This window comes from Buteo buteo, chromosome 19 (assembly GCF_964188355.1).
Source record: "Buteo buteo chromosome 19, bButBut1.hap1.1, whole genome shotgun sequence".
NCBI lineage: Eukaryota > Metazoa > Chordata > Aves > Accipitriformes > Accipitridae > Buteo > Buteo buteo.
The window spans coordinates 893,332-920,482 of record NC_134189.1 but is presented as its reverse complement, the minus strand read 5'-3'; the positions used below and the strand labels follow the sequence as shown (position 1 = coordinate 920,482).

Sequence of the window (27,151 nt, the reverse complement as noted above, 5' to 3'; positions counted from 1 at the left end):
TGGCAGTGTGAGAGCACATCGGGCTCCATCTGCAGTGGTTTCAGCAGCATCTGTGCCTGCATCGCAGTCGAAAAGCCACTAAGCTGCTCCGTCAGCCTTGCAGGCATGTTGTATGCATTGGCATTTGCATACCCAGCTTCGATCTGGCACTTTGTTTAGAAAAACGGGGGGTTGCTGATTTGCTTGAGTTGCCTTAGTTGCAATCCCTTAGAACAGGGACTTGGTCGTAACTCCCCAGCAGGGATCCTGCACACGGTGGATCTTTGAAAGGGAAACCTGTTCTGTAACCGGTGCTGTGGGTAGCCGATGGGCAATCAGCCATGGCTCCAGTCCACGCTCCCTATTGTAGGCAGTGTGGTGGATTTAGGGAGGGTGGAGGAATTACTATTGGCACCATCTCCCATAGCCATCTTGGAAGCCCTTCATAACTCCTGGTGAAGTTGGCACGGCTCAGACTGTTGTTTTCCCCAGGTGTGCTGGGTGGCGGCAGGCTCTGGCATACCTTGGGAGCACAGAGCCATGGGGTGCAACCACGAGCTCTGTCAGCATGTGTTTTGCTTCTCGCCATGCCCCTGCAGTCCCCAGGGCAATAGCAGGAACTGGAAGGCAGTGACGTTGGCACTACAAGAAGAAAGCTCTTTGCCAGCCCCACTCCTCTGGCTGAAAGGGCATAGCTTCTGCTGCCCAGCAAAGCGAGGAGTCCTTCACTTAGGTTTGTTTCCCTCTTCACTTCTGCTTTTCATTGTCTTTGTTGCCCCACACTGCTGCCGAGGCCTTTCTAAAATGGGAAAAAAAAATGCAAGTATGGCTGCATACCCGGTGGAGGAGGGGTCGCAGCAGCATGCGACTCTGGGGCTGGTGAAGCAAGGGCTCAGATGTATGGGCATCCCTGGGCTGATATAGAAAGGATCTGCAAGGGCTGGAAGGCAGGACCTGGGTGTTAAATTTTCGCTGAGAAATAAGGCCTAGTAAGCCAGGGCCCACCCCTCTGCACTACTGCCAGGGCTACTGGCCACAGGGGTAGGGGCTGACCCCAGGCAGGAGTGGGGTCTGCAAACACAGCACTGGAAGCCAGGGCCCCATTTTCTGCTCATAGCAACCCCAACTCCCTAAGCTGAAGATCCTTCGGGCATTCCCTTTTCCTATGCTTTCTTGAGATCGCAGCGAGAGCAACTGCAGCGGTCTGGGAATCCCGTGTTCCTCCTGTGCAAAGGTGTTCTGCTGTTCTGGAAGCAGGTCAGTAACTTCGAGTTTCTCTAAAGAAAACCCTTGGGGCAGGTATTTTGGACATTTTTTTTTTCAGTCCACCTACTGTAACCCATGCTGTTCCTCTCCTGGACTGTGGACCATGTGCCGTGGTCTTGCCTGAAAGGGGCACGTGGGGGAACATGGGGGAGGAAGAGGATGCCCATCCCTACACAACTCATGCACCCTGCTTGGTTCATGGAGCAGCACGTTTTCTTTTCTGTTGTAAGAAGATCTAAAAGGTTTCTCTGGGGAAAGGAGAGCCGACAACAGGGCATAGCAGAGGCACTAGCTACTCACTGTGGTGCTAGATCGGTACTGTGCTGAAGCAAAGAATTTCATTTGCTTTGATCACAGCTGGGGCTGAGATTACATCTCTGGCCAGCCAAAGATCGGGACTTGCTTTTTAAGTTGGTATCCCAAACAGCTTCCAGTCTGTGGACCACGCCGAGTCATGCAAACCTACGGCCAAGACAAGTCTCTGTCCTTGCTTAGGATTGCCACTGAAACCCACAGCACACACTGCCCAGCCCAGCTGGTGTTCCGCAACCTGCAAGACAAGTTGAGCTAACTCACTTGTGCTCATCTGGGGTCACTAGGAGCCACCCTGCAGCTTCAACTGCCTGGTACAAGGTGGAAGACAGTGATTAAAGCAGCAGATGAGACTGGTAGGAATGTCCTGCGGGATCAGCGGTGGTCTGCAGATGGTGACGTTGGTGTAGGAGACAGGAGCCCCAAAGTAGCGCACCCAGAGATGCCACTTCTCAAAATGACTGGGGTGGGGGTGGAATGGATGCTGGGTGCGAGGAAGGGAAGTGAAGCTGAATTTAAATAGCCCCCCAGTGACTCAAAGCGGGTACCTATGGCACCCTTGTTCTCTTGTGTCTGTTTTGAAGGGGAATTCAGGAATCTGGTCCCTACATCCATCCTGTGATGATCAGCTGTGCAATAGAACAAGTGCCTTGTTTTAAAGCTGGATTCTTCCTTGGATCATGCGTTGCTCTGCCATGATGGAGGCTTCTAGGCTGCTCTCTGGTACTTGTGATGCTTCTTGTCAGGCACCTATATAGCCTTACGGGGGTTTTTAATGTGTTTGTACCGCTGGGACGTGGTGGGTGGGGTGGCAGGAAAGTGAGACTAGTGCATTTTCCTTCCCTGTTAGACTCCGCCAGTTTCAGTTACAGAAGCTCATAGCTGTTTCTCCCACAATTCATCGGGCTCCAAGGAATCAAGGGGAGAACAAGATTTATTTATTATTTCAGAGCAAATCTTTGTCCAGCAATGTGAGTGGGTGGGGAGTTAAAATCAGAAGGCTTATTTCCAGGATGATTTTGTGGGTCTTTCCCTCCTCCTTTTTCCATCAATAAGGTGTGAAGATTGGAGTGTGGCACTGAAATGAGCTCCCAGTACAGTGTCTCCCTGGTGCACAGAGGTTTGGGAGCTTGTCATGGTTTAACCTCAGCCAGCAACTAGGCACCATGCAGCTGCTCACTCACTCCTCTCCTCCCAGTGGGATGGGGAGGAGAATTAAAAAAAAAAGTAAAACTTGTGGGTTGAGATAAGAATGATTTAATAACTAAAGTAAAATAAAATGCAATACTAACAATAATAATAAAAAAATATAATAATAATTGTAATGAAAATGAATATATGAAATAAAATAAAATTTAAAAAAAACCAAGAAAAAGACAAGTGATGCACAATGTAATTGCTCACCACCCACTGACCAATGCCCAAGCAGCGATTCGCCCCTCGCAGCCAACTCCCCCCAGTTTATATACTGAGCATGACGTTCTATGGTATGGAATATCCCTTTGGCTAGTTTGGGTCAGCTGTCCTGGCCACACTCCCTCGCAGCTTCTTGAGCACCTGCCTGCTGGCAGAGCACGGGAAACTGAAAAGTCCTTAACTTGGGGTAAGCACAACTGAGCAACAACTAAAACATCAGCGTGCTATCAACATTATTCTCACGCTAAATCCAAAACACACCGTACCAGCTACTAAGAAGAAAACTAACTCTATCCCAGCTGAAACCAGGACAGAGCCAGACAGCAGATATCTTACCAGGCCTGTCGACTGACAGCCGGGGCAGACCAAGGCTTGAGGTGTGACCTGGGTCCAACAGCACCCGTGCTGCCAGGGCTTGTAACCACATTCACTGGCTGGGTTAGAGCTGCCAGAAGTTAGAACCCCAAAATCATGAGTTTGAAAATAAAGACCTCAGGTGCTCTTCTGTTTGCTTGCCATTTTCTCAGTCTGAGCTTGTACTGAAGGATTTCAGGTCTTTTTTCTGCCACCTGGACCCAGTTCCCTAGTGTCACCACAAACGGTGAGAGAGGGCCCTTAACAGTGGCTTGGGAAAGCGTATGTGAAGGGGTTTCCACCTTGGTGAACTGCATATTATGTGCCAGGCCGTGTGGATGTTGTAATGTCTCCTCTTCGGCTATTAGCTGGGCTTACTGGTCCTCCAGGCTGCCCCTTCTGCTGGGGAAGGTGACCTGGCAGGACATGGTGGTACCCTGCTTCTTCCCAGGCTGGTGGAGGAATCAAACAGGCAGCACAGCTCAGCACTCAAAAGGCAGATTTCCTGGGGGACTGGGATGGGGTAAGTACTCAAAACTGAGTTTTATCTCCCAGACGGTTAACTCTTCTCTCCCCTTTTCAGGACAGCCTTGGAACTGGGCATAGTGTGAAATCTGGACACAATTTTTGTTTTATTTTTTTATAGTATTTGTACGTAGAGCTGCGTTGACATGTACTGGCAGACCTAGCGTGGTAGTAAAATAGCAAGGAAGGACAGGCTAACTTAGCGTCTGTGCCCTTAACTGGGATGCTGGTTGGGTCCGGGGTTGGGCAATTTGTTCACCACATGAACTGTTTAGTGGCTACGTCTACTGCACAGTGTGATTTAATGACAAGGTGCTGTAAATACCTGAGAACATCAGTGTAACACTAAGGATGGTCTGACAAGGGTTTTCTGGAAGCTCCACGACAGACAACTGGAAAGCACCAACGGCCTGCACTCCCACCTCCCAGCACGCTGTTACCGTCCTCACACAGCCCAGGACCTGCCCTTGCCTGAGGAAACACGACCCGCACGCTGGCTGCCTTGCACTTGCGAGGTAAGATGCTGCCCGAGGATCCCGAGGGGGATATTTTTAAAAGGAGAAAAAAAAAAAAAACACACACACACAAAAAAAAAAAAAACAACCCCAAAAAGAGAAGGCTGGCACACCGTCAGGACGCTCCCGCCTGAGGCGGTGCCGGCCGTTGGGCGGCCCCGCGCACGCGCCTTGGCCGTTGGCGCCTGAGGGCGGCGCCTCTTCCGCTCGCGCCCCCGCTCTTCCCGCCCGCGCCCCCCCGAAGGATTTTTCTCGGTTTTGTGGGTGAGGGCTGTGGGGCCGGTGCTTCCCGGGGAGATGCAGCAGCGTAAGGTCGGCCTGAGCCCCGAGGTACTCGGGCTGGGGTCAGGAGGCTCCGTCCTGTCAGGGGGCAGGCAGAAGCAATGGCGTGGAGAAGTCACTCAGGATCTCCGAAACCACCTTGTTCAGAAATTGTGAGTAGCTAGTATCAAAACAATCCGAAACCGTCTTGTTCATCAATTGGAGTAGCTAGTAACAAAACAATCCGAAACCGCCTTGTTCATAAATTGTGAGTAGCTAGTAACAAAACAATCTGCTGTTGGGTGAGCTGCTGCCTCTGAGGTGGGGGGAGCAGGAGGAAGCCTGGCTTCCAAAACCAGAGGGCCAGGGAGTGAGTTTTGTCAGGGCCCGTGAGAAGGGAAAGCAGAAGCCTGAAAGATGGATGGAGCTGCATCTGCTGTTTTGGGGCTGTTGTAGTGGAAGTGTCCCGCTCTGTACTCGAGCCGTGGACATGGGGGCAGCGTCCCCCAGGAACAGTAGCTGTGCCCCAGTCTGTCAGAAGACTTGCTTGCTGCTTTGTGTTTGGATCGGATCACTGGGGTTAGTGCTGATGTCCCTGCCTGGGGACATCCTAATCACTTGCGTGCTTTTTTTTTTTTTGTTTTCCCTCCCCCAGAGTCCAAGCCATATTTCCTACTCCTGACCCTGCAGCACTGAAGGATCGGCGTATGGAGAATCTGGTGGCATATGCTTGGAAAGTGGAAGGGGATATGTATGAATCGGCAAACAGCAGGGTGAGATGTCATCCTCGGTCATCTAATTGTGTGTCTCTCCCCCAACCACGTAGTGACTGGGGAGGAAGAGGAGTGAAAGCACAGATGAGAGTCCCAGGCTGAGGAAGCGTGTGTTCAGGGGCTGCTGGATGGGGTCTAGGAACCAGCCAGCTGCAGGCTTCTGCCTGGGTGTGCTGGGAGTCAGGGGGGGTGCCCGCTGGTCTGTGCTGTGCCTGAGACTTCTTGGGGTTCTCTGAAGGCAGCATGAAGCTCTTCACTGTGATTCTCCCAAAGAAGCATTGGACACAAGAAGAGAAACGTCTGGTGTTGGTCTAATGGTTGCCAGCAATGCCCTGAGCAGTGCTCTGGTTTTGCCCTCCTGTCTGTCCGGGACCCCCTGTAAAGGGAGAGCCACCCCCACCCAAGCTGAAACGCGTGTGTGGAAGGCTGTTTTCTGAGCTTGGCTCACCGTGACCTGTTGCCTTTGCTTAATGTGTGTCCCCCCTCCTTTCCTGACTTGTATTGCTCCCCAACAGGCAGAGTACTATCACTTGCTGGCGGAGAAGATCTATAAGATTCAGAAGGAGCTGGAAGAGAAATGAAGAACCAGGCTGCAGAAGCAAAACATGATCCCAAATGCTCCAGGCATGCCACAGGCTCCCATGAATCAAGGGCCCAATATGGGACAGCCCCAGCCAGGGATGTCTGCAAGTAAGAACGATTGGGTTACTGAATACCTGGTGCAGGGGAATCCTCTACTGTCGTGGTCACCATGGTCAGGCTGGTCACCATTTCCCTCTTTTCATTTCACAATTACCTTTGTAAAGTGTTTACTAATTTGTAAAATTAGTCTGCTATAAGTTAAGCAGAATACTTCTCTTTTTTTATTTATTTCTTCTGTTTGCTTGTTGGTTTTCCGAGCTTTTCTACCTTACTTTCCATTTTCAAAGACAGTATTGTGAACGTATGACCAAGGGCTACAAGTCATAAGCATTTTTTCTTCAAAATGGCTGCCAGTGCTGATGACAAAAATGAAACCCTTGCAATGTTTTTTGTTTTCTTACGGTGTCGGCATAGGAAGTGAGAGCAAAAGCATTACTAAAGCTCTGTGTGACTTCCCACCCTGCTGAAGAATTTGGAAGCTGGCCCTGTAAGGAGAATGGCTGCCACTTGGTGCTGAAGTGAAACTAAGCCCACGGACTGCCAGGATTCTCATGAGCTCTTTGAAGTGACAGAGTAGAAGACTAAAAAAGGAGGCTCTGGAGGAGCAGCGGATGAATTTATGAAGCCTGGGGACCTGGAGCATGAGCTCCCCACCCCAGAGCATGGGTGAGGGGACAGTCCCAGTAGATGAGCACAAAGAGCCAGTGTGCCAAGATTCCTAAAGGAAATTGTGGTGATAAGGGATAGAGCTGCTGCTGAAGTACAAAAAGCTTCTCCAGCTGCACAGCTTGGAGCTGAGCACCTGTGTCCAGCTCTGAGAAAGCAGCCTGGCCTCTGTCCTGCAGGAATAATCCCCCCATTGCATCATGGACTCTGGTGCTTTCACCTGACAGCAGCCTTTTTATAATGATCTTTCTAAAATTTTTACTTCAGATGGCAATCAAAAACAGAGACCAGCAGGGAAGGAGATAGGAAAAGTGAAATCTAATCTTAGGTTTGGGGTTTTGGTTTCTTGAGATTGTCAGTGCTGTTATATCCCTGAAGAAAGGAGCTGGCTTTACAAAGACATTACGATTAATGTTACATAGTGAACTTTTTATTATTAAAGAGAATATAAGTATTCCTTAACCAATTTGAATTTGATTCAAATTAAAATGAAATTATTTAAATACTGTTATTTATTGAAAAGGTTTATTTAGAACTGCAATGACAAATGAACAGCCACAGGATGGGGACTGCCTTTAAACCTGTTCTGTGTCAAGGCAGAACTCATTTTTGCTTAAGCTTTCACGAAGCCTTGAGCCAGCCAGTCCGTGACGTAAGGAAGCAGTGCTGCTTGTTGCGCTCTGGGAAGGAAGTGGGGGATGTGCACCAGCAATAGCTTATAATGCGTTACATGAATGATTACTGCAGCAGAAAGATTTAATGAACCTTTAATTTTGTATCTGTGTCTTTTCTGGAAACAGCTTTGTTGTCTGTCATGCAATGCACTGTCTGGCAGTATTTACACAAGGGAGTAACAGCCTTTATAATTTATTATCAACTACATTATTTAAATACTTTAAAAGCAATTTTCTGTTTCTTAACAGCACTGTGGGATTGTTTTCAGAACCTTAACCTGGAGGACCCCTGACGCTACAGAAATTTGCTGATGGAGTTGCACGCAGCAGGCTTTGCAAGCTCGCAGCCACTGTCCCTCTATAATTAGGCTGTGACCCCAGTCGCTGCCCAGGGTTCTAAGCATGGTTCACACAGATAGTGACGCTCCTTTGCGTTTAGATCGACAGGCTGTAGCCTCGTGTTAGTGCCTTTGGATTGTCTGGAAGAGCAATCCATGCATATCTGTAACACAGGTAAGCCTCTGAAGTGAACCTTCTCCATGCTGCCTTACTTTCGCCTGCAACTAAGGCCGTACTGTCCGCACATGAGAGGAACTGTGCGTGTGCCTCATGCATTACTTGTTTAGCTCCTCGCTACAAGGTCTGTACAGAGTAGGAACATTCAATACAGGTAGGGTTTTTTTTTTCTTTTTTCTTTGTCAACACAATGAAGGTGATAACAAAATAAAAGCGGTAGAATGGGAAATAGAACTAACTGCAGGCGATGTACCTTTTGAGTAAGAGAGAATCAATGCCAGAGACATACAGTGAAACACTTGCTTCTTGGCTGTTCTTGACAGCGAGCTGGGGTGAGGAATGTTGCTACCAGTACCACTAAGACCACACTACTTTTCCATGGAGAAAAAAAAGCCAAAAGGGAGAGGAACAGTCGTACTACGACAAAGCTATGCTATAAATGCATAAAAATTTTAAAACCAATTGCATAGCACAGTAAGCACTTTAAGGCCTCTTTTGTATAGGTAATACTTTCTTTGCCAAATAAAACATCTATTTTTGCCTGAGATCTCTGAGACTGATGATTTGAGGAGGTAGGGAGCAGCACCATTAACTTGTGTGGGTTATTCCCTGGATGATTCTCGGACTCGGCGGGGCAGGGTGGGCGTGAAGGAGTGAGTTCTCTGTCCTCTGCACCCTGCTTGCCTGGCAGCCTTTACCAGCACCCGCTGAGGGTCGCCCGGCCTGGGTGACACACTGGTTACGTCAGCGGCGCGGGACAGGGACAAAGGCGTTACTAGTGTGACATTAGGCGCTGCCATGCTGAAGGCATTCCTCCCATCTGAAACCACATCCTTACCAGGGCTTCGAGGCATCCTCTGTTAACGTTTAGGACGCACAACCCCAGCTGTGCATCTCCGTGGGGCTCACGTTGTTTCAGGGATGCTACGTTTGCACCCGCACGCTGATGGTTACTGGGCGCCAAAGCTGTCCGTGGGGCCGAAGTTTGGGGGTTTCTTGGGTTTGGGGTTTTTGTTTGTTTGTTTTCTTGTTTACAGAAACTTCTGGAAGTGAGAGTGCTAATCCAGAACTATGAGAACGGATGGGCTGCGCCCTCTGGCACCCCCCGGCGCCGTGCCCGGGGAGCCGCCAGCAGGGCCCGAGCTCTCCTCCGCCACGGGCCGGGACCGCCGTGAGGCGCCATGGCCCCTCCTCGCCGCCATGGCCCCTCCTCGCCGCCATCGCCCCTCCTCGCCGCCGCCGTGGCGGGAAGAGAACTACGGCTCCCGTCGTGCCCCGCGGGGAGAGAGACAGAGGCGAGAACAAACTCTTCGCTGATTGGTTTTCTCTGCCCGCCTCCCGCCAATCAGGTACGCCGCTGGGGGGACAGGGGACGTGCTCCACGCGGGTGAGGCGGGCTAGCGGCGTCCTGGGAGCCATGGAGCAGGACGGGGGCGAGGTAAGCGGCGACGGGCCGGGCCGGGGGCTCCTCCGGGGCCGGGGGTGCGGAGCCGTCCGCTCCTACAGCCGCGGAGCTGCCCGCAGGGTGCTGGGGAAAGCTTTGGGGTAGCGGGCTGGGCCGCCCGGTGCCCTGAGGGAGGACGCGAGGCCCCGGCTGGGTTAGCGGGGTAGCGGCTGCCGGCGGCCGGGAGGGGACGGGGAGCGCCGGGTCGCCTCCTCCTGGCCGTCGTGGTGTTCTGTCCGCCGCGGCCGTTCGCGCCGCCGGGGGCCGGGCTGGTGCCGGAGGGGATGATGGGTCAGACCCGGGCGGGACGGGCCTCTGCGTCCCCCTCGCCCCCCTGAGGGGGTTGCGGGCGTTGCTGTCCTTGCTTGTCAGCCCTGGGAACTTGTAACGTGCCCGCGAGTTTCATTCGCGTTTGGTGGAAAAGGAGCGATCCAAAGATCCTCCCTTCCTACGAGCTGAAGGAAGGTGCACCCACAGACAGGGGCGAGAGAGAGATGAATGTGCTTTTTTCGGAGGAGTTCAGGCCTTTCAGACGCCAGGAATGCTGTCTGAGGATGTGGATCTGCAGGAGAGCAACTCCGTCCTCAGGGAACCACTTGGGTACCTTGCGTCTGTTTTGTGTGAAAGTCAGGGAGGATGTGGGGAGGCGGCACTGAGCAAAGTCTCATCTTCCGTTCGTGTGTATATAGTAATACCCAGGAGCCAGGGATCGGAGGGAGTTTAGCACTGGAAGGTGATGGACTTGCCACTGATCTTTTGTTGTTGCCCGCTTGGATGAACAACTGTATCCTTATGCCTCGTGTGGCTGTTCCAATCTACCTTTCTGTTCCATCACTCCCTGTGCTGATGCTGCCTTCTTGCTGCTTTTTCACGAGTTGCTAACACCTTCTCCCAGCTTCTTTTGTGCTTATTTGGAGCCCAGTTCAAGATTCTTCTGGTCTGAGAAACAGTCACTGGATTTCTGTGCTCTTTCTTCAGTCGCTGCCTCTCTGCTCTCTCGCTGTTACATTACAGCAAGTACAAAGAGCTAGTGAAGACGTTTAGTTGTGGAGACATCTGGCTGTAGGCAAAAACATTTAACGAACGTTCTGTCGTCCTGCTGATGCAGCTTCTGAACTGAGGTCAGCTATGGACTATGCAGTTTCCAAAGAACATGAGCTTTTTCCAGAGTCAAGTTTGTCCTGCTGACATCTAGGCTGTACTGGTCTTGTGAGCTATGGTGGCCAGAGTGTTCAGCTTTGTGCTCTGCGCTGGAAGTTTGCAGTGACTTTAATGTTGATGGTGTCTGTGCTGCTGTGCTGTGCAACTGTGTTGGGAGAGACAGTGCCTGGAAGGATGCAGTCTCCTGTCTTTGTCAGCATAGCAGTGTAGTTCCCTGTATTCTTTCCATGTTCTTCTAACTTTTTTCTATGTAGCTGCAGCTCTGTGGCTGTTTGTTTCCTTTTGGGAAGCAGAATGCAGCCTGTGAAATAGCTGTAAAGGGACCTGTTGCGGGGGTAGTAGCTTCCCTGCTAGGGATTCAGAATCCTGCCTTGGGGTTGTTACATGGACTCATTGCTCACCCCGAGGCCTCTCCCCAGTCTAAGAGGGCCCCCTCCGGCAATGAAGGCAGATTTATTGTGGGGTGTGGTGTAAAACCTCTATTTTAAAGCAGACTGGCTCTTTTTTCAGTTGGTGTCTACCTTCTGCCACAAAACTTCATCTTTGGAGCGGATGGAGGAGGAAGGCAATGATGACGAGGAGGATGATGAATTGGACATCTTTGGGGGTTATGACAGCTTCCGGGGCTACAACAGCAGCATGGGCAGTGACAGCAGCTCCTGTCTGGATGAGTCTAGTGACGATGAGGTGGCAGACTGGGAAGCTGGAGAGCTTCCAACCTCTCCTGTGCACCAGCCGTCCGTAGGCCGGCTCACAGAGGACAGCGGCTCCGAGCCAGGTACGGCACTGCCTGCCTGTTCTACCTAAGGGACGTGCGTGATGGAATGAACAAGGGCTGGAGGAGCGGAAGGGTGTATGACTGCACCTTGAATATGCTTTGGGAGCAGCACTGGATTGAGACTGCATTTTCTGGGCTATGTGGGGGAGCTGCTATGTGCCATGAGGGTTAGCTGGACTCAGCTCTGTCCTTGTAGTGCCTCGACCCTGCTAACTGCTCACGTTTTTGTGCCTTCCTTCTCTCAGCTGTGTGCGAGATGTGTGGGATTGTGGGCACCAGGGAAGCTTTCTTCTCCAAAACCAAACGTTTCTGCAGCGTCTCCTGCTCTAGAAGCTACTCCTCAAACTCCAAGAAGGCCAGCATCCTGGCCAGACTGCAGGTGAGTCAAACCCCTGCCTTCTTCCCTGGGGATGGAGCAGGACATGCCTGTACACAGGGGTGGGTGGTTTCTCTCTAAAGATCAGACTGCCATTACCATGGCTTGTTCTTTCTGCCTGAAGTCCCCACAGAGTACATGCCAGATGAACAGTGATGCTTCCTAGAAGCTGGGGAAGGACACAGTTATATTTTACCTGCTGTTTCTTCTTATTCCTGTGAGCGTTAGTGAAAATGCTGAAACCTGAAAATCACCCCAAAGAAGAGATGCATGTCCTGCTGGCCAGTTGCAGGGCCTGGCTTCCTCTCCTCTCCTGTGTTATTGATGTTCCTAATGTTGCTTCTTTTGTAGGGGAAGCCACCAACGAAGAAAGCTAAAGTTCTGCACAAGGCAGCCTGGTCGGCCAAGATTGGGGCCTTCCTCCATTCACAGGGCACAGGGCAGCTGGCAGATGGGACACTGACAGGCCAGGACGGTGAGTGTAGTTGAGGTGTGAGGTACAGCTGCTGGAGCCACAGAAATGGGGACATCTGGAGGGCTATAAGCTCTGCAGTCCACTTCCTCATCTCTGGTACACTGCCCTGTACTGAAACAATGTGCGTGGATCGCTCCAACACAAGCTGGCAGGACACAGGGCACTTCTATCTCCCTCTCCCTGCCGGTGCTAACAGAGCCCTGGTGGGTTCCTGTCCATCCACTATTGCAGCCTCATCCTTGCTCCTGGTGCAACTTGGGCTGAAGCATAAGCTCTCTAGTCCCAGTCTTGAGAGCTACGGGCAAAGCTGACTTAAAGGTGCCCTGCTGCTCCCAGCCATTTGCTGCCCCACTGCCTGTGGGGAGTTATATTTAAGCAGAGCTATTCACTGATCAACTTGAGCAGCCAGTCACTGCAGCTGAAGGAGTAGCAAGCTGCTCTGTTGGGGTAAAACTGAGCCCCAGGGGGTGGCAGTAGGGATTGATCCCTGAGCATGCTGCTGCTGGAGCAGAGCTGTAGCCTTGGATCAGAAGTGACTGGGTTGAATATCCCAGTGCTTCACTCTGATTTTCCCAGCATCCTCTGGGGAAGCAAGCACTGCTGCTATGACCCTGCAGTGTTGTTGCTGAGAGGCAAAGCTGCTAAGTGGTTTCGCGCTGAAAGGATGCAGTCTCTGCTCTTCCCTGAGTGCTTGAGCCCTGGGCTGGATTTGACCCCTTTTCTTGCTCCTCCTGTCCCCCCTTTCCCAAAAGCAAGTGACAGCAAGGATTGATTAAAAATATATTGTGCCTTTTGCGGGGGCTGGTCCCTGTGTGCTTGTAGGATCTAGTTCTCCACCAGGGAAGATGCACTGGAATGGAGAGTCCCTGTGTGCTGGGGCAGAGGGCTTTGTCCCAGGCCAGGCTGCAACGTGGCTGCAAACTGTAGTCTACAGGTAACTGAGCGCTCTGTGCCTCTTCTGTAATCTCACCTGATTTTCTGCTCTCATGTCTGCTTATAGCACTCGTCCTGGGCTTTGACTGGGGAAAGTACCTGCAGGAGCACGGCTTCAAGGCAGCTCCTGTCAGCTGCTTCAAACACGTGAGTTGTTCTTCACTGTGCCTCACAGTATGCATGGGGCCTGTCATATGCATGGGGCTCCCCTGTACTCCTGTGACAAGTGGTGGGGAGAGGCCTGAGGAACTGGTTATTGAGCCTCAGCTGATGCCAGGAAAGAAGTTGGGATTTCTCACAGCTAAGAATGGGAGTCCCACAGGGGGACCTGGACTTTCGGGGGGAGGAAGCAGAGGGGGACTTGATAGAAGCACTGCTGGTGGTGATGGCCCAGTGCTGGCTGGGGACAGAATTAGTTCTGACTCGGGGGCACAGCAGAAAGCTCCTAGTTGCCTTTGCAGTTTGCGTGGGTGAGCACAGCACAGGGTGATGTGCTGGGCAGAACTCTGTTTATGTGGGCCTGGCAGTAGCTGCGCCTCCAGCATGTCTGGTTCCTATCATACTGATTTGCAGTCCTTATGGGCCAAGTAGCTGAGACAGATATGTGGAAGAATGGCAGTTCTTGGGTATTATAGCAGCTCTAGCCTCTCTGTGTATTAAGACTCACTTCTTATGTTCCTTTTGAATTGTGATCTGTGATAATACTAACAAAATTTCTTTCTTCTTGAGGATAGGTCAGGAAGGCATGGCAGTTCGATTGATGGTTAGAGATTTTGATACCCTAGAGGAATGGCAGCAGCTACTTTGGGATACTAGGACAGCTGGCAGTAGTTAAGTGTTGCTATACAATGTTCTGCCTTTTGGGATCCTCAGTGAACACCCCAGTGTTGGGACAGTTAGGTTGCATTTCTGCCTGTTGGCAGATTTAGAAAGGGTAACACATGCAAGCCTGTGCCTAAGGTGAAAGTGTAGCTGCCTAAAACATGTCTCTGAAAGCTAGAACGAGGGCCTGAGCCCTGCTCTTAACTGTCAATGTCCTTCTCCCAACTTGGCTGCCTCAATCCTTCAGGTGCCGCTCTTCGATCAGTGGGATGATGTGGTGAAAGGGATGAAAGTGGAAGTGCTGAACAGTGATGCCGTGCTCCCCAGCCGTGTGTACTGGATTGCGTCCGTCATTCAGACTGTAGGTATGTGCCCAATGTAATTTCTGACAACTGGGGATGGCTAACCTCTGAGAGAAGCTTTAGAGAGCCAAGTGTAGCTGGTCAAGCAAAACATCAGCTCTTTGGAGCTCTGCAACGGCTGAGAGATTTTGGATGGTTCTGCCTCCAGAATGGCTGGAGAAGCTCTGATAACCTATGCAGAGCTCTGCAGGCTGTGCTTTAGGGACTAAGCCTGTGGTGCCCAACAGGGAGAGGAGAAATGCCTGACCTCTAAAGCCTTTCTCTGGTTGTCTGCTCTGTCCTGGCAGGGTACAGGGCCCTTCTGCGATATGAGGGCTTTGAGAATGATGCCAGCCACGACTTCTGGTGCAATTTGGGCACAGTGGATATTCACCCCATTGGCTGGTGTGCCATCAACAGCAAAATCCTGGTACCACCACAAAGTGAGTTTGGGGCGAGAGGGGTCAGCACGTGCCTGGGTGTGGAGGAGCCTTGGTATATGCCTAGTGCAGTGAGCCAGGTGCTCCCACTGTATGTGGGACCACAGCTCCATTTGTGCTCTGAGTTACAAGGAACAGTTAGTTCTTTGGGAAGCTGGAGACTGCTTGGATTGCTCCCTCCTCATCTCGCTGTGGTTGACCTGGGGGTGTGGTATGCAAAGCTGGTGGGGTGTGGGATGCAAAGCTTGTGTCAGACCTATGGACAAAGGCTTATGCCTCTGAACAGGTGGCTGTTCCTCCTGACTTTAACCTTTGGGGGAGCTTTTTGGTCCTACATCCTGGACAGTCTCTGGGGAGCGCAGTGGATCGATTCCCTGCTCCGCTGGCAGTTAGGAGGATGCCAGTTTAGCAGAATTCTGGCAAGCTGAGCTTTGCTTGGTGTGACTTATGTGTTTTTGCTCTAATACCACTTCCACATCTAGACCAGTGGAGCTTGATGTCTGCTTGGCCCAGTCTGTTCTGTTAATGGTGATCCCTTGCAGCCAGTTGTGAGGGCAAGCTTGCAGAACAGGGTCTGCCTGAGAGCAGGTACAGGATCTGAATGTGAAGAAGGCCTTTTAATGCAAACGGACTCTCAGAGAGGAAGAAAGGTGTAATGTGGTGCTCTAATTCCTTTGGTCATAAAGATGTGCTTTTTCCCTGTTCATATGTAGCTATCCATGCTAAGTACACTGACTGGAGAAGTTACCTCATGAAAAAACTGGTGGGAGCCAGGACCATCCCAGTGGATTTCCACATCAAGGTAAATGTGGGAGGCTGTCATTTTATGTATGGAAATGAAGCCGAAGCCAAGAGATGTTGTGTGTGTAACATGCCTCTTCTGGTTCTGATCTGTGCAACTCCTATGCATCCCCTTGAAACCTGGGCAGGACGGGGCAGTGAGACACCTGTCATGATGCTGTGGGTAATGGCACAGCCCCTATGCCCTGTCAGCACAACTGTTTCTCCTTTGGGTCGCAGATGGGCTTTAAAAGCTGTTGTCATGTCAACTTGTGCTGGAAAATACTGGGGATGAGTTTGCTTTTTTTGCTGAAGGGAGAGGCCAATGCAGCTCCAGCCTGGCCTTTCCCTGTCCTGTTTCAGTGCTGGGGAATGGCTCTGAGTCAAAAACCTTTGCCTTCAATGTTGGTAGCACAGCAGCTTGTGGGGAGTGAGAGGAGTGCAGGCTTCCTCAAAGTGCATGGAAGCAGCTGCGCCGTGGCCTTGCCAGCTTTATGGCGCTTGTGGTTGTTTTGTGTAGCCGGCGCTGAGGTTAGGTCTTGTGGGAGAGAAGAGACTCTTTTGTCACCGGCAACTTTGTAAACCACAGGTAGGGAAGATGGTCCCAGAGACAGCAGGCAAGAAGGCAGGTGATGGGTTTTCCTGTGTGCAAGGTAATTGGTGACACTGAGCTGGAGACCTTGATGTACTTGGTGTTTCCCTTGTTGCTCCTCAGAAAGTTGAGAGGATGTTTGTAAATGCTTGTTCCTGGGCTGCAGCCTGTAGCTCAAAGCTCACGCCATGGAAGGGAAGTTGTAGAGGGAGACAGATGTTGTCAATATCGTTCTCCCCCCAGCATCCCCACTCCCACCTAATGAACATGAGGTGGAAGGGGGAGACCTTCCCTTAAAAATTCTTCTGGTATCAGGTGTAGGCTGGTTTGGATGTCCGAGTCCATTTTGATCTCTTGTTTGTAGTTGCTGCACGGCATTCTGGGATCCTCAGTGCCGAAATGTCAGGTGTTCTTTAAACACCCTTGGGTGTTTGTGGATGGGCTAGGCTGTATCAGCAAACTGAAGGTCTCAAAAAAAAAAAAATTAGTTAGAAGGCAGCCAGTGACTCTTTTCGTGTGCCTGCACCTTTGAGTCAGTCTGCAGAGTAACTGGCATTGGAGGTGGAATTGGCAGATAGACCATCATGTTGCTCTACCTCTGATCACAGTAAAAAAGTGAAAATAAGGGCCTGACTTCCTTTAAAGTCAACTGAAAATCCTGTTGCCCTTTGGGTAGCTATGCCTCTAACTTCCAGCCTTGAAACCTTATGGTCTCATGACTGAAAAAGGCACGCAATTCCTCACTGGGTTCCTGCTGAACAGAAGGGACATCTGTTTCTCATGCTCAGAACATTCACACAAGGTACTGGCTGAGCACGGCTGCTGGGCCATTGTGGGGGTGGCTGTTATAAGGCTACAGCACAGGGGGCACTTAGGGTGCATGTGCCCAACCGTGCTGTCGTGTGGGGGGTTGGCAGCTCCCCATCCCCCTGATGAACCCACTCCCATGCATCCCTTCCCAGAGGTGTTTCCCAGTCAGCTTTGGGCAGCACAGGAGGTTGGCTAAGATGTCTGTGGGGAAAGGTGTTCTCTGAAGTGTTTGGGGAAGGAAAACACCAAGTGCAATTGATACCTCCTCTGTTGGTTGTTGCTAGATGGCGGAGAGCATGAAGTACCCGTTCCGGCAGGGCATGCGGGTGGAGGTGGTGGATAAAAGCCATGTGTCCCGGACGCGCATGGCAGTGGTGGACACAGTGATCGGGGGCAGACTGAGACTCCTCTATGAGGATGGCGACAGCGATGATGACTTCTGGTGCCACATGTGGAGTCCCCTCATCCATCCTGTGGGCTGGTCACGGAGAGTGGGCCACAGCATGAAGAAGACAGGTAGGGATCAGGCCACCACAAGCATCTTCTGATTTGCTATGAACTGCCTGGACCCTGCCATTGACACCAGTCTTGACACGCTGGCAGCCAGGCAGTTGCCTCAGGACCCGACAGATAAAGTCTACGTAGTCATGTGTCTGCTGCTTTTCCCCCTGGATAGATAAAAGCCCAGTGATCCGCTGCCATAGGTCGGGACAGGGGGACTGTAGGGTTTCTTACCTGAAGCAGATAGTCTATGCCTACAGTGTGAGAATGCAGAGTTTGCAACATCACAGATGTTTATAGTCTTTTTGAGGAAATTCATGCTGGCTTCTGTAAGACTGGATGCCGTCAGGTTGGTTGTTTTTCTGGACTTTACAGAGAGGAATTGTTGATAAGCTTAGACTGGTAGAAAAGACCAAGACTCAAGCCCTGCTGATCCTTTGGGTTGTGTCTCCCTTCCTTGCTGCCTCTCTCTGGTGATTACAGCTGCATGTATAGGTGTCATCACTAGTGCTCAGGAAGCTCAGCCATCTGCTTTTGACAAAGCCCTGCATCACAGCCTATGTTATGAGAAGGTGTAGAGGGACTGACCTGTTCTTTTTATTACTCTTCTCATGGTCTCTGATCTAGGTCTTTTATAGCAGCTGAGCTCTCACCAGAGAATTAATAACCAGTGTGTTTTCTTACTGCAGTTGCTGCAGGTTTCTTAGCTCTCTTTGTTTCTTCCATTCCTCACAGAAGAAAAACGCAGTGACATGGCAAACCATCCCACCTTCCGGAAGATTTACTGTGATGCTGTCCCTTATCTGTTTAAGAAGGTAGGACAAGTTTGCCTTTCTGTGTTGGCCACAGCAGAGGAGGCCATGATACCACTTCCTTCTTTGAGTCTATATATATATATTGCTGTGTGGATTGTTGAGGATGGCTCATTTGTCTCTCTTACAGCTAAAGGGCAGTAAGGTGTTTGGGGCGTCAAGGCTGTGGTTGGGCAGGGGCAGGTTAAAATAGAAAGATGGAAGAACTAAAAGACAACAACAGATTGAGGGACTTGATTGAAAGGCAAGCAGTTGCTTGGAGCTTTGAGTTGGAGAGGGAAGATGATTGCATGGGAGAGACCAGTTCTGACAAGGAGCTGGATCATATTGATAAGGACTGAGGTGAAAAGGATGCTTGCTTTGCTGTGGAGCAGTAGCTGAGTGCTGGGCCCAGTTCTCTGACTGACCAGAGCCTTGCAGGAGGTTGCTGACACAAACAGAGCGTTGGTTCGGCTGCCTCTTTGTATTTCTTGTAATCCTTCTTCTTTCCCTTCCCAACTTGGGTTGAGCCAAGTAAAGAAGCTCTAATCCTGTTTGCACTTGGCGCGCTTGGTGTCAGGATGGAACTGTCCCATACCCCTGACAGCGCATGGTCTCCCTTAGGTACGGGCTGTCTATGCTGAAGGTGGATGGTTTGAGGAAGGCATGAAACTGGAGGCCATTGATCCCCTGAATCTGGGCAACATTTGCGTGGCCACTGTTTGCAAGGTAAGCTCAGTGGGTGGAAGGGGGTCTACTGTGTTTACCTGAGATAACCCAGCCTCTCCTCAGGTCTTTGCAAATGAGTAAGACCGGGTAGGATTCTGCATGAGGGAGAAGAGAGGGCGGTCAAGAAAGGTAGGCAGGCGGTGTGTGGAGGGAATTGGGGCATTACCTCAGAGGTCTGAGAGGCTGATGAGACCAGCAGTTGCCCATGTGTGCCTAAGTGGATAGCATGAAGATGAGCATGCTTGGTCTGCAAGCTAACTGTCCAGTGTGTGTGACTGGCAGCCACCCTTCCTTCACCCTTGGGCATGCAGTAGGGAAGATTTGTTCTCCAGCTCTTGGCATGCATAAAGAGAGGCCTCTGTAGTGCTGCCTTGAGGAGAGAAAGGAGAGGGGAAGAGCTGTGGGATGACCTATGTGTAGGGAATGGGATGTATCTGTATGGGCAGCATTCACTGGTGCAGGAAGCTGAGGATGGATGTGTCTCCTGCAGTCTCTCTTGATGAGGTGGTAATGAGCTCTACTCCTGTGCTAGTGTTGGGAAGTAAATTGCTTGGCCAGGTTTCCTCAGTGAGGTGTGTTGCATGTCCTGAAGTATAACATCAACTTGGGCTTTTCCTTCTCCCTCAAGAAGCAGTTTGCCATTGTAGAACCTGAGCAGAGGACTTTGACACTTGGGGTTTGGCAGGGGGATGCTAGGAAAGCTCTTTGTGTCTGTAAAACATTTTCTTCAGCCATTGCTTGGAAATGTGAAGAGGTTGGGGCAGACATGCCTATCACATTTGGTAGGCACCAGTTACCATTGAGTGACAAGATGGGACAAGTCTTGTTGCTGTAGGAAGTGGCAAGTCTGAAGGTGGTGCTCTTCCCTTCTGCCCAGTAACAAATTCATGACCTGGCTGGTGTAGGTCTCTGGGCTGCCAATAAAGTCCATTTCTGAGGGAGAATGGAGCTCCTGATTGTTTATGGCTGAGTCCTTTTCACAAGGTTATTAGTGTTGGTCCCAATCCTGCAGAAATTGCTGCTTTGGGGATCAGCTTGTGTTGACTAACATATCAGGAGAAGCTACTGCGTGCCCTGGAGCATATAACATTGCATTTTACTCTCTAGTGGCAATTGTGATCCATCTGGGGGGGTCCTTTGAGAGGAGAGGCTTTAGAGCAAGTGAAGCTCTACACTCATGCCCTTCACTCCCATCTCAGGTCCTCTTGGATGGGTATCTCATGATCAGCATTGATGGAGCCACATCTGCTGATGGCTCTGACTGGTTCTGCTATCATGCCTCCTCGCATGCCATCTTCCCCGTCAACTTCTGTCAGAAGAACAGCATCGAACTGACCCCTCCAAAAGGTGAGATTTGGACTCTGCCCTGTGGTACAAACCTGCATGCAGAATCTGCTGGGCTGTGCTTTTCTGAGAGGTGTCAGGTTCAGATGAATCAAAACCACATGGTCCCAGTCTGCCTGCTTTTGGGGAAGATAGGGCTGGTTCAGAGAGCCAGTCCATCTGAGCTCTGCCCATATACCAAGTCTTGGTACTTTATGGAAGGAAGTAACATCTCCAAAGGGCATTAATGGCATGGTGGTTAGCTCCTGGCAGATCAGTGGGAGAGGTGTACGATCCCCAAACTGAACAGAATCAAAAGCTTAAAGGACAAGGAGGGTGGGAAGGGATAAGTAAAGCCATTGCCGCTTGACTCAGTACTTAAAAGTGGCAGGAATCACCTCTGTTCCTCTTGTATGAATAAATCCGAGACCAGGCCTGAGCGGAGTCCCTAGGAGTGTTTTTACTACCTCATCTGGCCATACCCCAAAAAGGCCTGCTCTGAATTTCTGTATTGCAACACTTTTGTGCAGTGCTATGCTATCTTCCTTTGATGTTCCTGCTGGTGGGAGAAAGATTGGTCTTGGTGGTGTGTTCTGAACATACTTCTTCCTGCCTGCTGCTTCTCCTCACCTTTCTCGGTGGTCTAGATACATTCAGAGTTGCAGCTTGCGCTTTTCTGTATTTGCCTGTTGGAGGGGGGTGCTGGAATGCCATGGAATCTGTGCACTAGATTTATGTCCAAGATCAGGCTGTACGTGCTGGTTCATGAAACTGCTTTGCAACCAGTTGCTATGCCTCCTTCCTGCCTATTCTGCCTTTTCCCCCAGCTGGTCTACCCAGTGACTGCCTTTTTACCTCTTACCATTTCTTCCTGCTGCAGGGCAAGACGCAAAGACCTTCAACTGGGAGAGTTACCTGGAAAAGACTAAATCAAGACCTGTTCCAGCACGGCTCTTCAACACAGTGAGTGCTGCCAGGAAGAGGACATGTGTAGGGATGCTTGCAGTCAGCAAGAAGGAGCGCAGGAGCTCTGGCTGTCACAGAATGGTTGAGGTGGAAGGGATCTCTGGAGGTCATTTCCAACCCCCTGCTCAGTCAGGGTCACCTATAGCAGGTTGTCCAGGACCATGTCCAGGCAACTTCTGAATATCTCCAAGGATGGAGGCTCCGCAACCTCCCTGGGCAACCTGTGCCAGTGCTCAGTCTCCCTCACAGTAAACAGTGTTTCCCGATGTTCAGAGGGAACCAACCTCCTGTGTTTCAGCCTGTGCCCGTTGCCTCTGGTCCTGTCCATGGGCACCACTGAGAAGAGCCTGGCTCCATCTTCTTTGTACCCTCCCTTCAGGCATTTATACACACTGATAAGATCCCCCTGAGCCTTCTCTTCTCCAGGCTGAACAGTCCCAGCTCTCTCAGCCTTTCTTCGTAGGAGAGGTGCTCCAGTCCCTTCATCATCTTCATGGCCCTTTGCTGGACTCTCTCCAGTATGTCCATGTCTCTCCTGTACTGGGGAGCCCAGAACTGGACACAGCATGCTAGGTGTGGCCTCACCAGTGCTGAGTAGAGGGGAAGGATCTCTTGATCTGCTGGGAACACTCCTCCTAATGCAGCCCAGGTTACCATTAGCCTTCTTTGTGCCAAGGGCACGTTGCTGGCTCCTGTTCAACTTGGTGTCCACCAGGATCCCCAGGCCCTTTTCTGCCAAGCTGCTTTCCAGCCACTCGGCCCCCAACATGTCCTAGTGCCTGGGGTTGTTCCTCCCCAGGTGCAGGACTTTACATTTCCTTTTGTTGAACTGCGTGAGGTTCCTGTCAGACCATTTCTCCAGCTTGTCAAGGTCCCTCTGGATGGCAGCACAACCCTCTAGTGTATCAGTCTCTCCACCCAGTTTTGTATCACCAGCAAACTTGCTGAGTTTGATGTGACACTCTGTCATGTCATCAAGATAATTAATGAAGATGTTGAACAGGATTGGATCCAGTCTTGACCCCTCGAGTACACCGCTAATTACTGGCCTCCAGCTAGGCTTCATGCCACTAATTACCATCCTCTGGGCCTAGCCACTCAGCCAGTTTTCAGTCCACCTCACTGTCTCCTCATCCAGCCTATACTTTCATCGGCTTCTCTGTGAGGATCTTATGGGAGACAGTGTCAAAAGCCCTCCTGAAATCAGGATAGACAATATCCAGTGTCTCTACTGGGCTGCTCTGTGCTGCCACTCAGCAATTCTAAGGAGAGCCCAAGGCACAGGAGTATGTACTCTCCAAGTAAAAGCCCTGTTTGGCTGGTCGGGACAAGCAGTGTCATGCCTTTGTGGATGTAATAATATCTTGGTCCCTCTGAGTGTGACCTGCGATTCTCTAGTGTTTCCAGGAGCTGTAGGCTCCTTGTGGGTTCTGCGCTGCTTATTGCCTGTGGACATGTGGCTGGCATGTGGGTGGAGGGGGTCTGCATCAGCAAAACTGCTGCAGCACCTGGGCCTGTGCTGGTCTTTCTGATTTCCCAGGGATATCTCAGCTTAATGGTTTGATCGGGTGTCCCTTAACTGCTGCCCGCTGCTCCCCCTAGGTCAGGATCTTGTTTCTAAAGGCTAGGCTGAGATTCACTAAGGACACAGCTGGCCTTGGATCTTTCCATGTGTGCCCCCTTCTGTTACGCGACTGGTTCATTCTGTTGCGTGACTGTGGGCTTGTTCTCTCTCTGCTGGCTTTAAGCTGGAGGCAAGCCTGTTCTAGGGTGCTGGCGGCCAGAGGTGGGTTTGGACTGGGTGCAATGGCCTTGGGTTTCCTTTTTTCATTTTTTCTGCACTCAGGACTGCCCAAACCACGGCTTCAAGGCAGGCATGAAGGTGGAAGCAGTGGACCTGATGGAGCCCCGGCTCATCTGTGTGGCCACGGTGAAGCGTGTAGTCCACCGTCTCCTTAGCATCCATTTTGATGGCTGGGACAACGAGTATGACCAGTGGGTTGACTGCGAGTCTCCAGACATTTATCCTGTGGGGTGGTGTGAGCTGACAGGCTACCAGCTTCAACCACCTGTTGTTCCAGGTGAGTGAAAATTTTACTGTGGTTTCTAAAGCTAGAGGCAGATTTCCTCCTGCTCTGTGAGTGGCTCCTTCTTTTTCTGGGCCTTGTAGGGAGGAGAAAATTGCCTCCTTGATTTGCGCTGGCTACCATAAATCTTCCTCTGCTGCCACACATGCTAGCAGCTGGCAGCGGGAGGAGTCTGTGGTGGGGAGAAAACAGCCTGAGATTTGAGGTTGGCTCTGTTTTCCCTCTGTACCCCCACCTGCATACCAACAGAGAATTGCTCCCAATGAAGCTGGGTAGAGTTCTAGGTGGTCCTGTCCCTGTACAGCTCCCTTTTACTAAGAGTACCTACAACCTGAGCCAGGTAGCAGGGGGAGCTTGGCCCCTGCTCCCTTTTCTCATCAATTCTATGACTCTGTCTGTAAAAGGTAAGAGCATCCCTCTCAAGTGTTGATTCCTTCCCTTGTCACAGGGAGGCCACTGCCTCACCCTTGCAGATGTCTTCCTTCTTGTCCCAAGCTACGAATCTTGTTTCTTTACTGCCCCTGCCAAATCTCTACTGGGCCTCTCTCCCCTACACTGCCCCAGCCTGCCGCCCTGGGCCCTCGCCTGGAAGCACAGACAGCAACTGCACTAGAGCCTTGCTTTCCCCTCAGCTGGTTGTCTTGGGAAGAGGGCATTGGCTCGGGGGGACGGGTATATCTTGTTTCTCGGTTATGTCACTTCATCCCAGTTACCTACTGGTTATGGGACTTGGCTTTCGTTTCCCTCTCATCTCCATGACAGAGCCCACAACTCCAGTGAAGGCCAAGGAGGTGCCCAAGAAGAAGAAGAAACCCTATGGAAAGAAGAGTGAGTGATGTTTGATTAGTGCCCTCCCGCTCGCTCGCAGGCTGGGCCCAGTTAGAGGAACCCTGTCCATGTCCCGTCAGAGCAGGAGAGAGAGGCCTTGTGTTGCTGTGGATGCCCTCAGTCAGCCGTGGGTCTGACAACACAGCTTCATCCTCCGTCACTGCCCTATTACCTAAAAGAGCAGAGCTGTGTGTGTGGGAAGGATCTGTTCTGCAGTCTGTTTTCTGTTGGCCGAGGTATAGATGGCGCTTGCTTCCAGGCGTGAGGTTGTGCTGCTTTCCCTACTGTGTCCGTGGTCGGAGGGAGACTGTTTGCTGCAGCTGGAGGGTAGCTGGAGAGCAACCCTGCCTGCTTTGTGCTGAGGGAAAGAAGGCCTTAAGGTGGCTGAAGAGGCCAGTAGTGGGGCTGGACCATGTTATTGTTTCATCTTGTCGTTGTCGTCATTGTTGCAGTAGCTGTGGCAAATCATGTGTAGACAGGCAAGAAATTCCTTCCTGGGGGGTGGAGAGGAAAGGACATCTAAAGAATATAAAGACGTTCAACTTAAATAAAAACGTCAGCTAAAAATGAAAAATTTAATGCTACAGTGTCCATGCCTTGCAGCCAACATGCCTGTTGCCTAGGACTAGACCCAGACAGGTAAGCAAAGCTGACTCCAGACCAATTCCAACAGGACCTGCTCCTTGGAAGTTAAGCACATGCTGAAGTGCCTTGCCTTTAATGAAGGAGAACACGGAGGAGCATATTTTGAGGTGTTGACTATAGAGTTTTTCTCCAGTAGGCCATTTCTGTCGAGTAACCAGTTGGCAGCTAATGACCGTGTAGCTTGCTGGTCAGTGGTGCTGGTGCCTGGCCTGTGGTTTCTCAGTGGAGCAGGGTTGCTGATTTTCCAGGGGAGAAGAAACACACTTTTCCCCATGCTCTGTTATCTCTTTGTTAAGGAAAAAAGTTACCTGCCAAAAGCCGCAACATCAAGCAGACTGTCAAGAAGCCTTCCACCCTGAAGATAAAACGAGAAGCAAAAGCTGCCAGCAAGGCTTTGCCAGAGCCAGCACCTGATGAGAGTAAGGGAATGAGTTAAACTACCCAGCAGCCACATGCAACTGTCTCGCGTACACCCTGCGTGCCCCCAGCCCTCCCGAGGCCTGTGCTGCCTCTTGGCCATTAAGTCATGGGTGCCCCCAGGCAGGGAAAGGCAGCACCGTGAAAATGTCCTTCCCCACTCCTCCAGAGACAGAGAGAGTGGAAGAAAGCCTTTGCCTGCTTTCCCTGGGAAGGTTTGCCTCCTGAGAAGGTTTGGTGGCACCAGTACAGCTAGATACCATGATACTGCTGATGCCTGCTGAGGGCCTGACTGCCCTACCGAGCAGCCTGGTTGTGTGAGGTCAGTTAGGGAGGAGAGACAAGGTGGACGTGTCAAAAGTGTGCTGTCACATCCCAGTCCCCATAAGGGCTGTCACAGCATGTGAACGCACCCCATCATGCTGAGCATCAAGAAATGTGGTGACCAGAAGAGCATCTGGCAGCTGGGTCACCTGCCAACCCTAACGGGTGCTGGGGAAGAGGGTGGATGAGGTGCTTTGTGCACATGGGGATGGAGCCTCATGAAGGTCCCGTTGCTCACAGAGGTTTAATTTCCCCTGTGCAGACCCAGGCAGGTAGAGAATGGACCACACTGGCTGTTCCTCCCTCTGCCCTAGGAGAAGTTGTTCTTGGGAGCGGGCAGCTGAACACTGCCAGGGTTTAGCCCCATCCTGATTGCTGCTGTGACCATGGAGAGATCTGTGCTAGCAAGACAGGGCTGCCTGTGGTAGGGGACCCTCAAGGAGTGGGCTGGAAACCTGGGGCATTTTGAGTATCTGCGTGAACAGAGCTGGTTCTGGGGTGCTGCAGGTAGAGCAAGGTAGCATGGGTTGATTTTACTTACTTATTTTTCCCTCTCTTTTTCTGTCTCTTGCCAGTCATTGCTGTGCAGGTGAAAGAAGAAACCATCGACCCCTCGATAGCAGAGTTTGGAGCCACAGAGCTTCCCATTCCCATCAGCAGTATAAAGCAGGAGGTCACAGACTGATCCTGGAGTATACCCAGCTGCCCACAGCAGACTGCGCTTCACCTTGTGGCTCTTTGGGGAATGTCCTGGCAAAGGGAAGCGGAAGACTAACAGGGCCTTCCCTGTTTGAAGCAAACCACCCTGCAATATCATAACTCTGCTTTCCTGGTGTGCAAGAAAGTTTCCCCCAGACTTGTAATTTTAGGCCCTGGGAAACAGACTCCAGAAAGGCTGCAGGCACGCTGAGGAGCCTGACCAGGGTGGCTGCTGGGGTTGTGTGTGCCTGGCTTTAAAGGCACCTTTCCTAGCAGGAGCTTCCACTGGGGAAAGAGGCTGCCAGAGCACGAAGGGGCAGTTTGGATTCTTGGCTGTGGCTGGAAGTGGTGAGCTGCAGTCTGAGATGATATGTGCAGGTCACATGCATCAGGAATTCCGCTGCCCTCGTAGGACGTTGGTGCTGTGCTCCCTAGTCTAGGCCCTGCAACCCTTGAGAAAGTCAGAACAGGAAGAGTGGAAAGAAGTGGGGGAAAAAAAAAAAAAAGGGATGGTGATGCCTCTTGAGGGAGCAAGAAACCTTTCTGAGTGTCATCATTTCTTGCTTTTTGAACCCAGAACTGCAGAGGACATGGTGGACTGTTTGAATTTTTAATTTTTTAGCAGTCCTACTGTAAATTTGATCTACGATCTGTACCCTAAAGCCCTGCAAATTAAACTTGAGAAAGAGGCCAAAGGCCTTTGTATTGTTTTACAGGTCACCAAAATACCGGGGTTAGCCAAAGTGGGGAGAAGAGGGCTGCGGGTGGGTTGGTATAAGTAAACAGTGTTTTGGGACTTTTGGGGGCATGCAGTAGGGTTTTCATGTCCACTGACTCCTCTCTACTTGCCAGTTCTGCTTAAGGGCTGAATATCGCAAGAGCACATTAGATAACTTCAGGCAGGGGATGCTGTTTCGCATTTTAGAGCAAAGCTGTAGCATTTCTCTCTTTCCCCAGACTGACCATCGAAGTTCAGGGCAGAAATCAGAA

The 27,151-nt window shown here is 51.1% G+C and overlaps 1 protein-coding gene across 6 annotated transcripts; it reads left to right on the top strand.

Moving 5' to 3' along the window:
• Positions 1–3,916: 3,916 nt before the first annotated feature.
• On the top strand, positions 3,917–26,881 carry L3MBTL2 (L3MBTL histone methyl-lysine binding protein 2). 6 transcript variants are annotated; one of them, XM_075050796.1, is made up of 20 exons: positions 3,917–4,801; positions 5,284–5,401; positions 5,917–6,091; positions 6,458–9,337; positions 11,015–11,282; positions 11,528–11,661; positions 12,010–12,133; positions 13,134–13,213; positions 14,136–14,253; positions 14,538–14,672; positions 15,383–15,471; positions 17,136–17,367; positions 18,088–18,167; positions 18,768–18,872; positions 20,072–20,219; positions 21,076–21,158; positions 23,008–23,242; positions 24,011–24,076; positions 25,018–25,140; positions 26,038–26,881. In XM_075050796.1, the coding sequence occupies exons 4-20, from the start codon at positions 8,981–8,983 to the stop codon at positions 26,145–26,147; spliced, it is 2,487 nt and encodes an 828-aa protein (XP_074906897.1). In that variant the 5' UTR covers positions 3,917–4,801; positions 5,284–5,401; positions 5,917–6,091; positions 6,458–8,980; the 3' UTR covers positions 26,148–26,881. The 6 variants fall into 6 exon arrangements, with proteins under 6 accessions (XP_074906897.1, XP_074906899.1, XP_074906900.1 ...); XM_075050799.1 differs by having other exon boundaries at positions 3,938–4,801; positions 7,633–9,248; XM_075050795.1 differs by having other exon boundaries at positions 3,938–4,801; positions 7,633–9,337.
• The last annotated feature ends 270 nt before the right edge of the window (positions 26,882–27,151 follow it).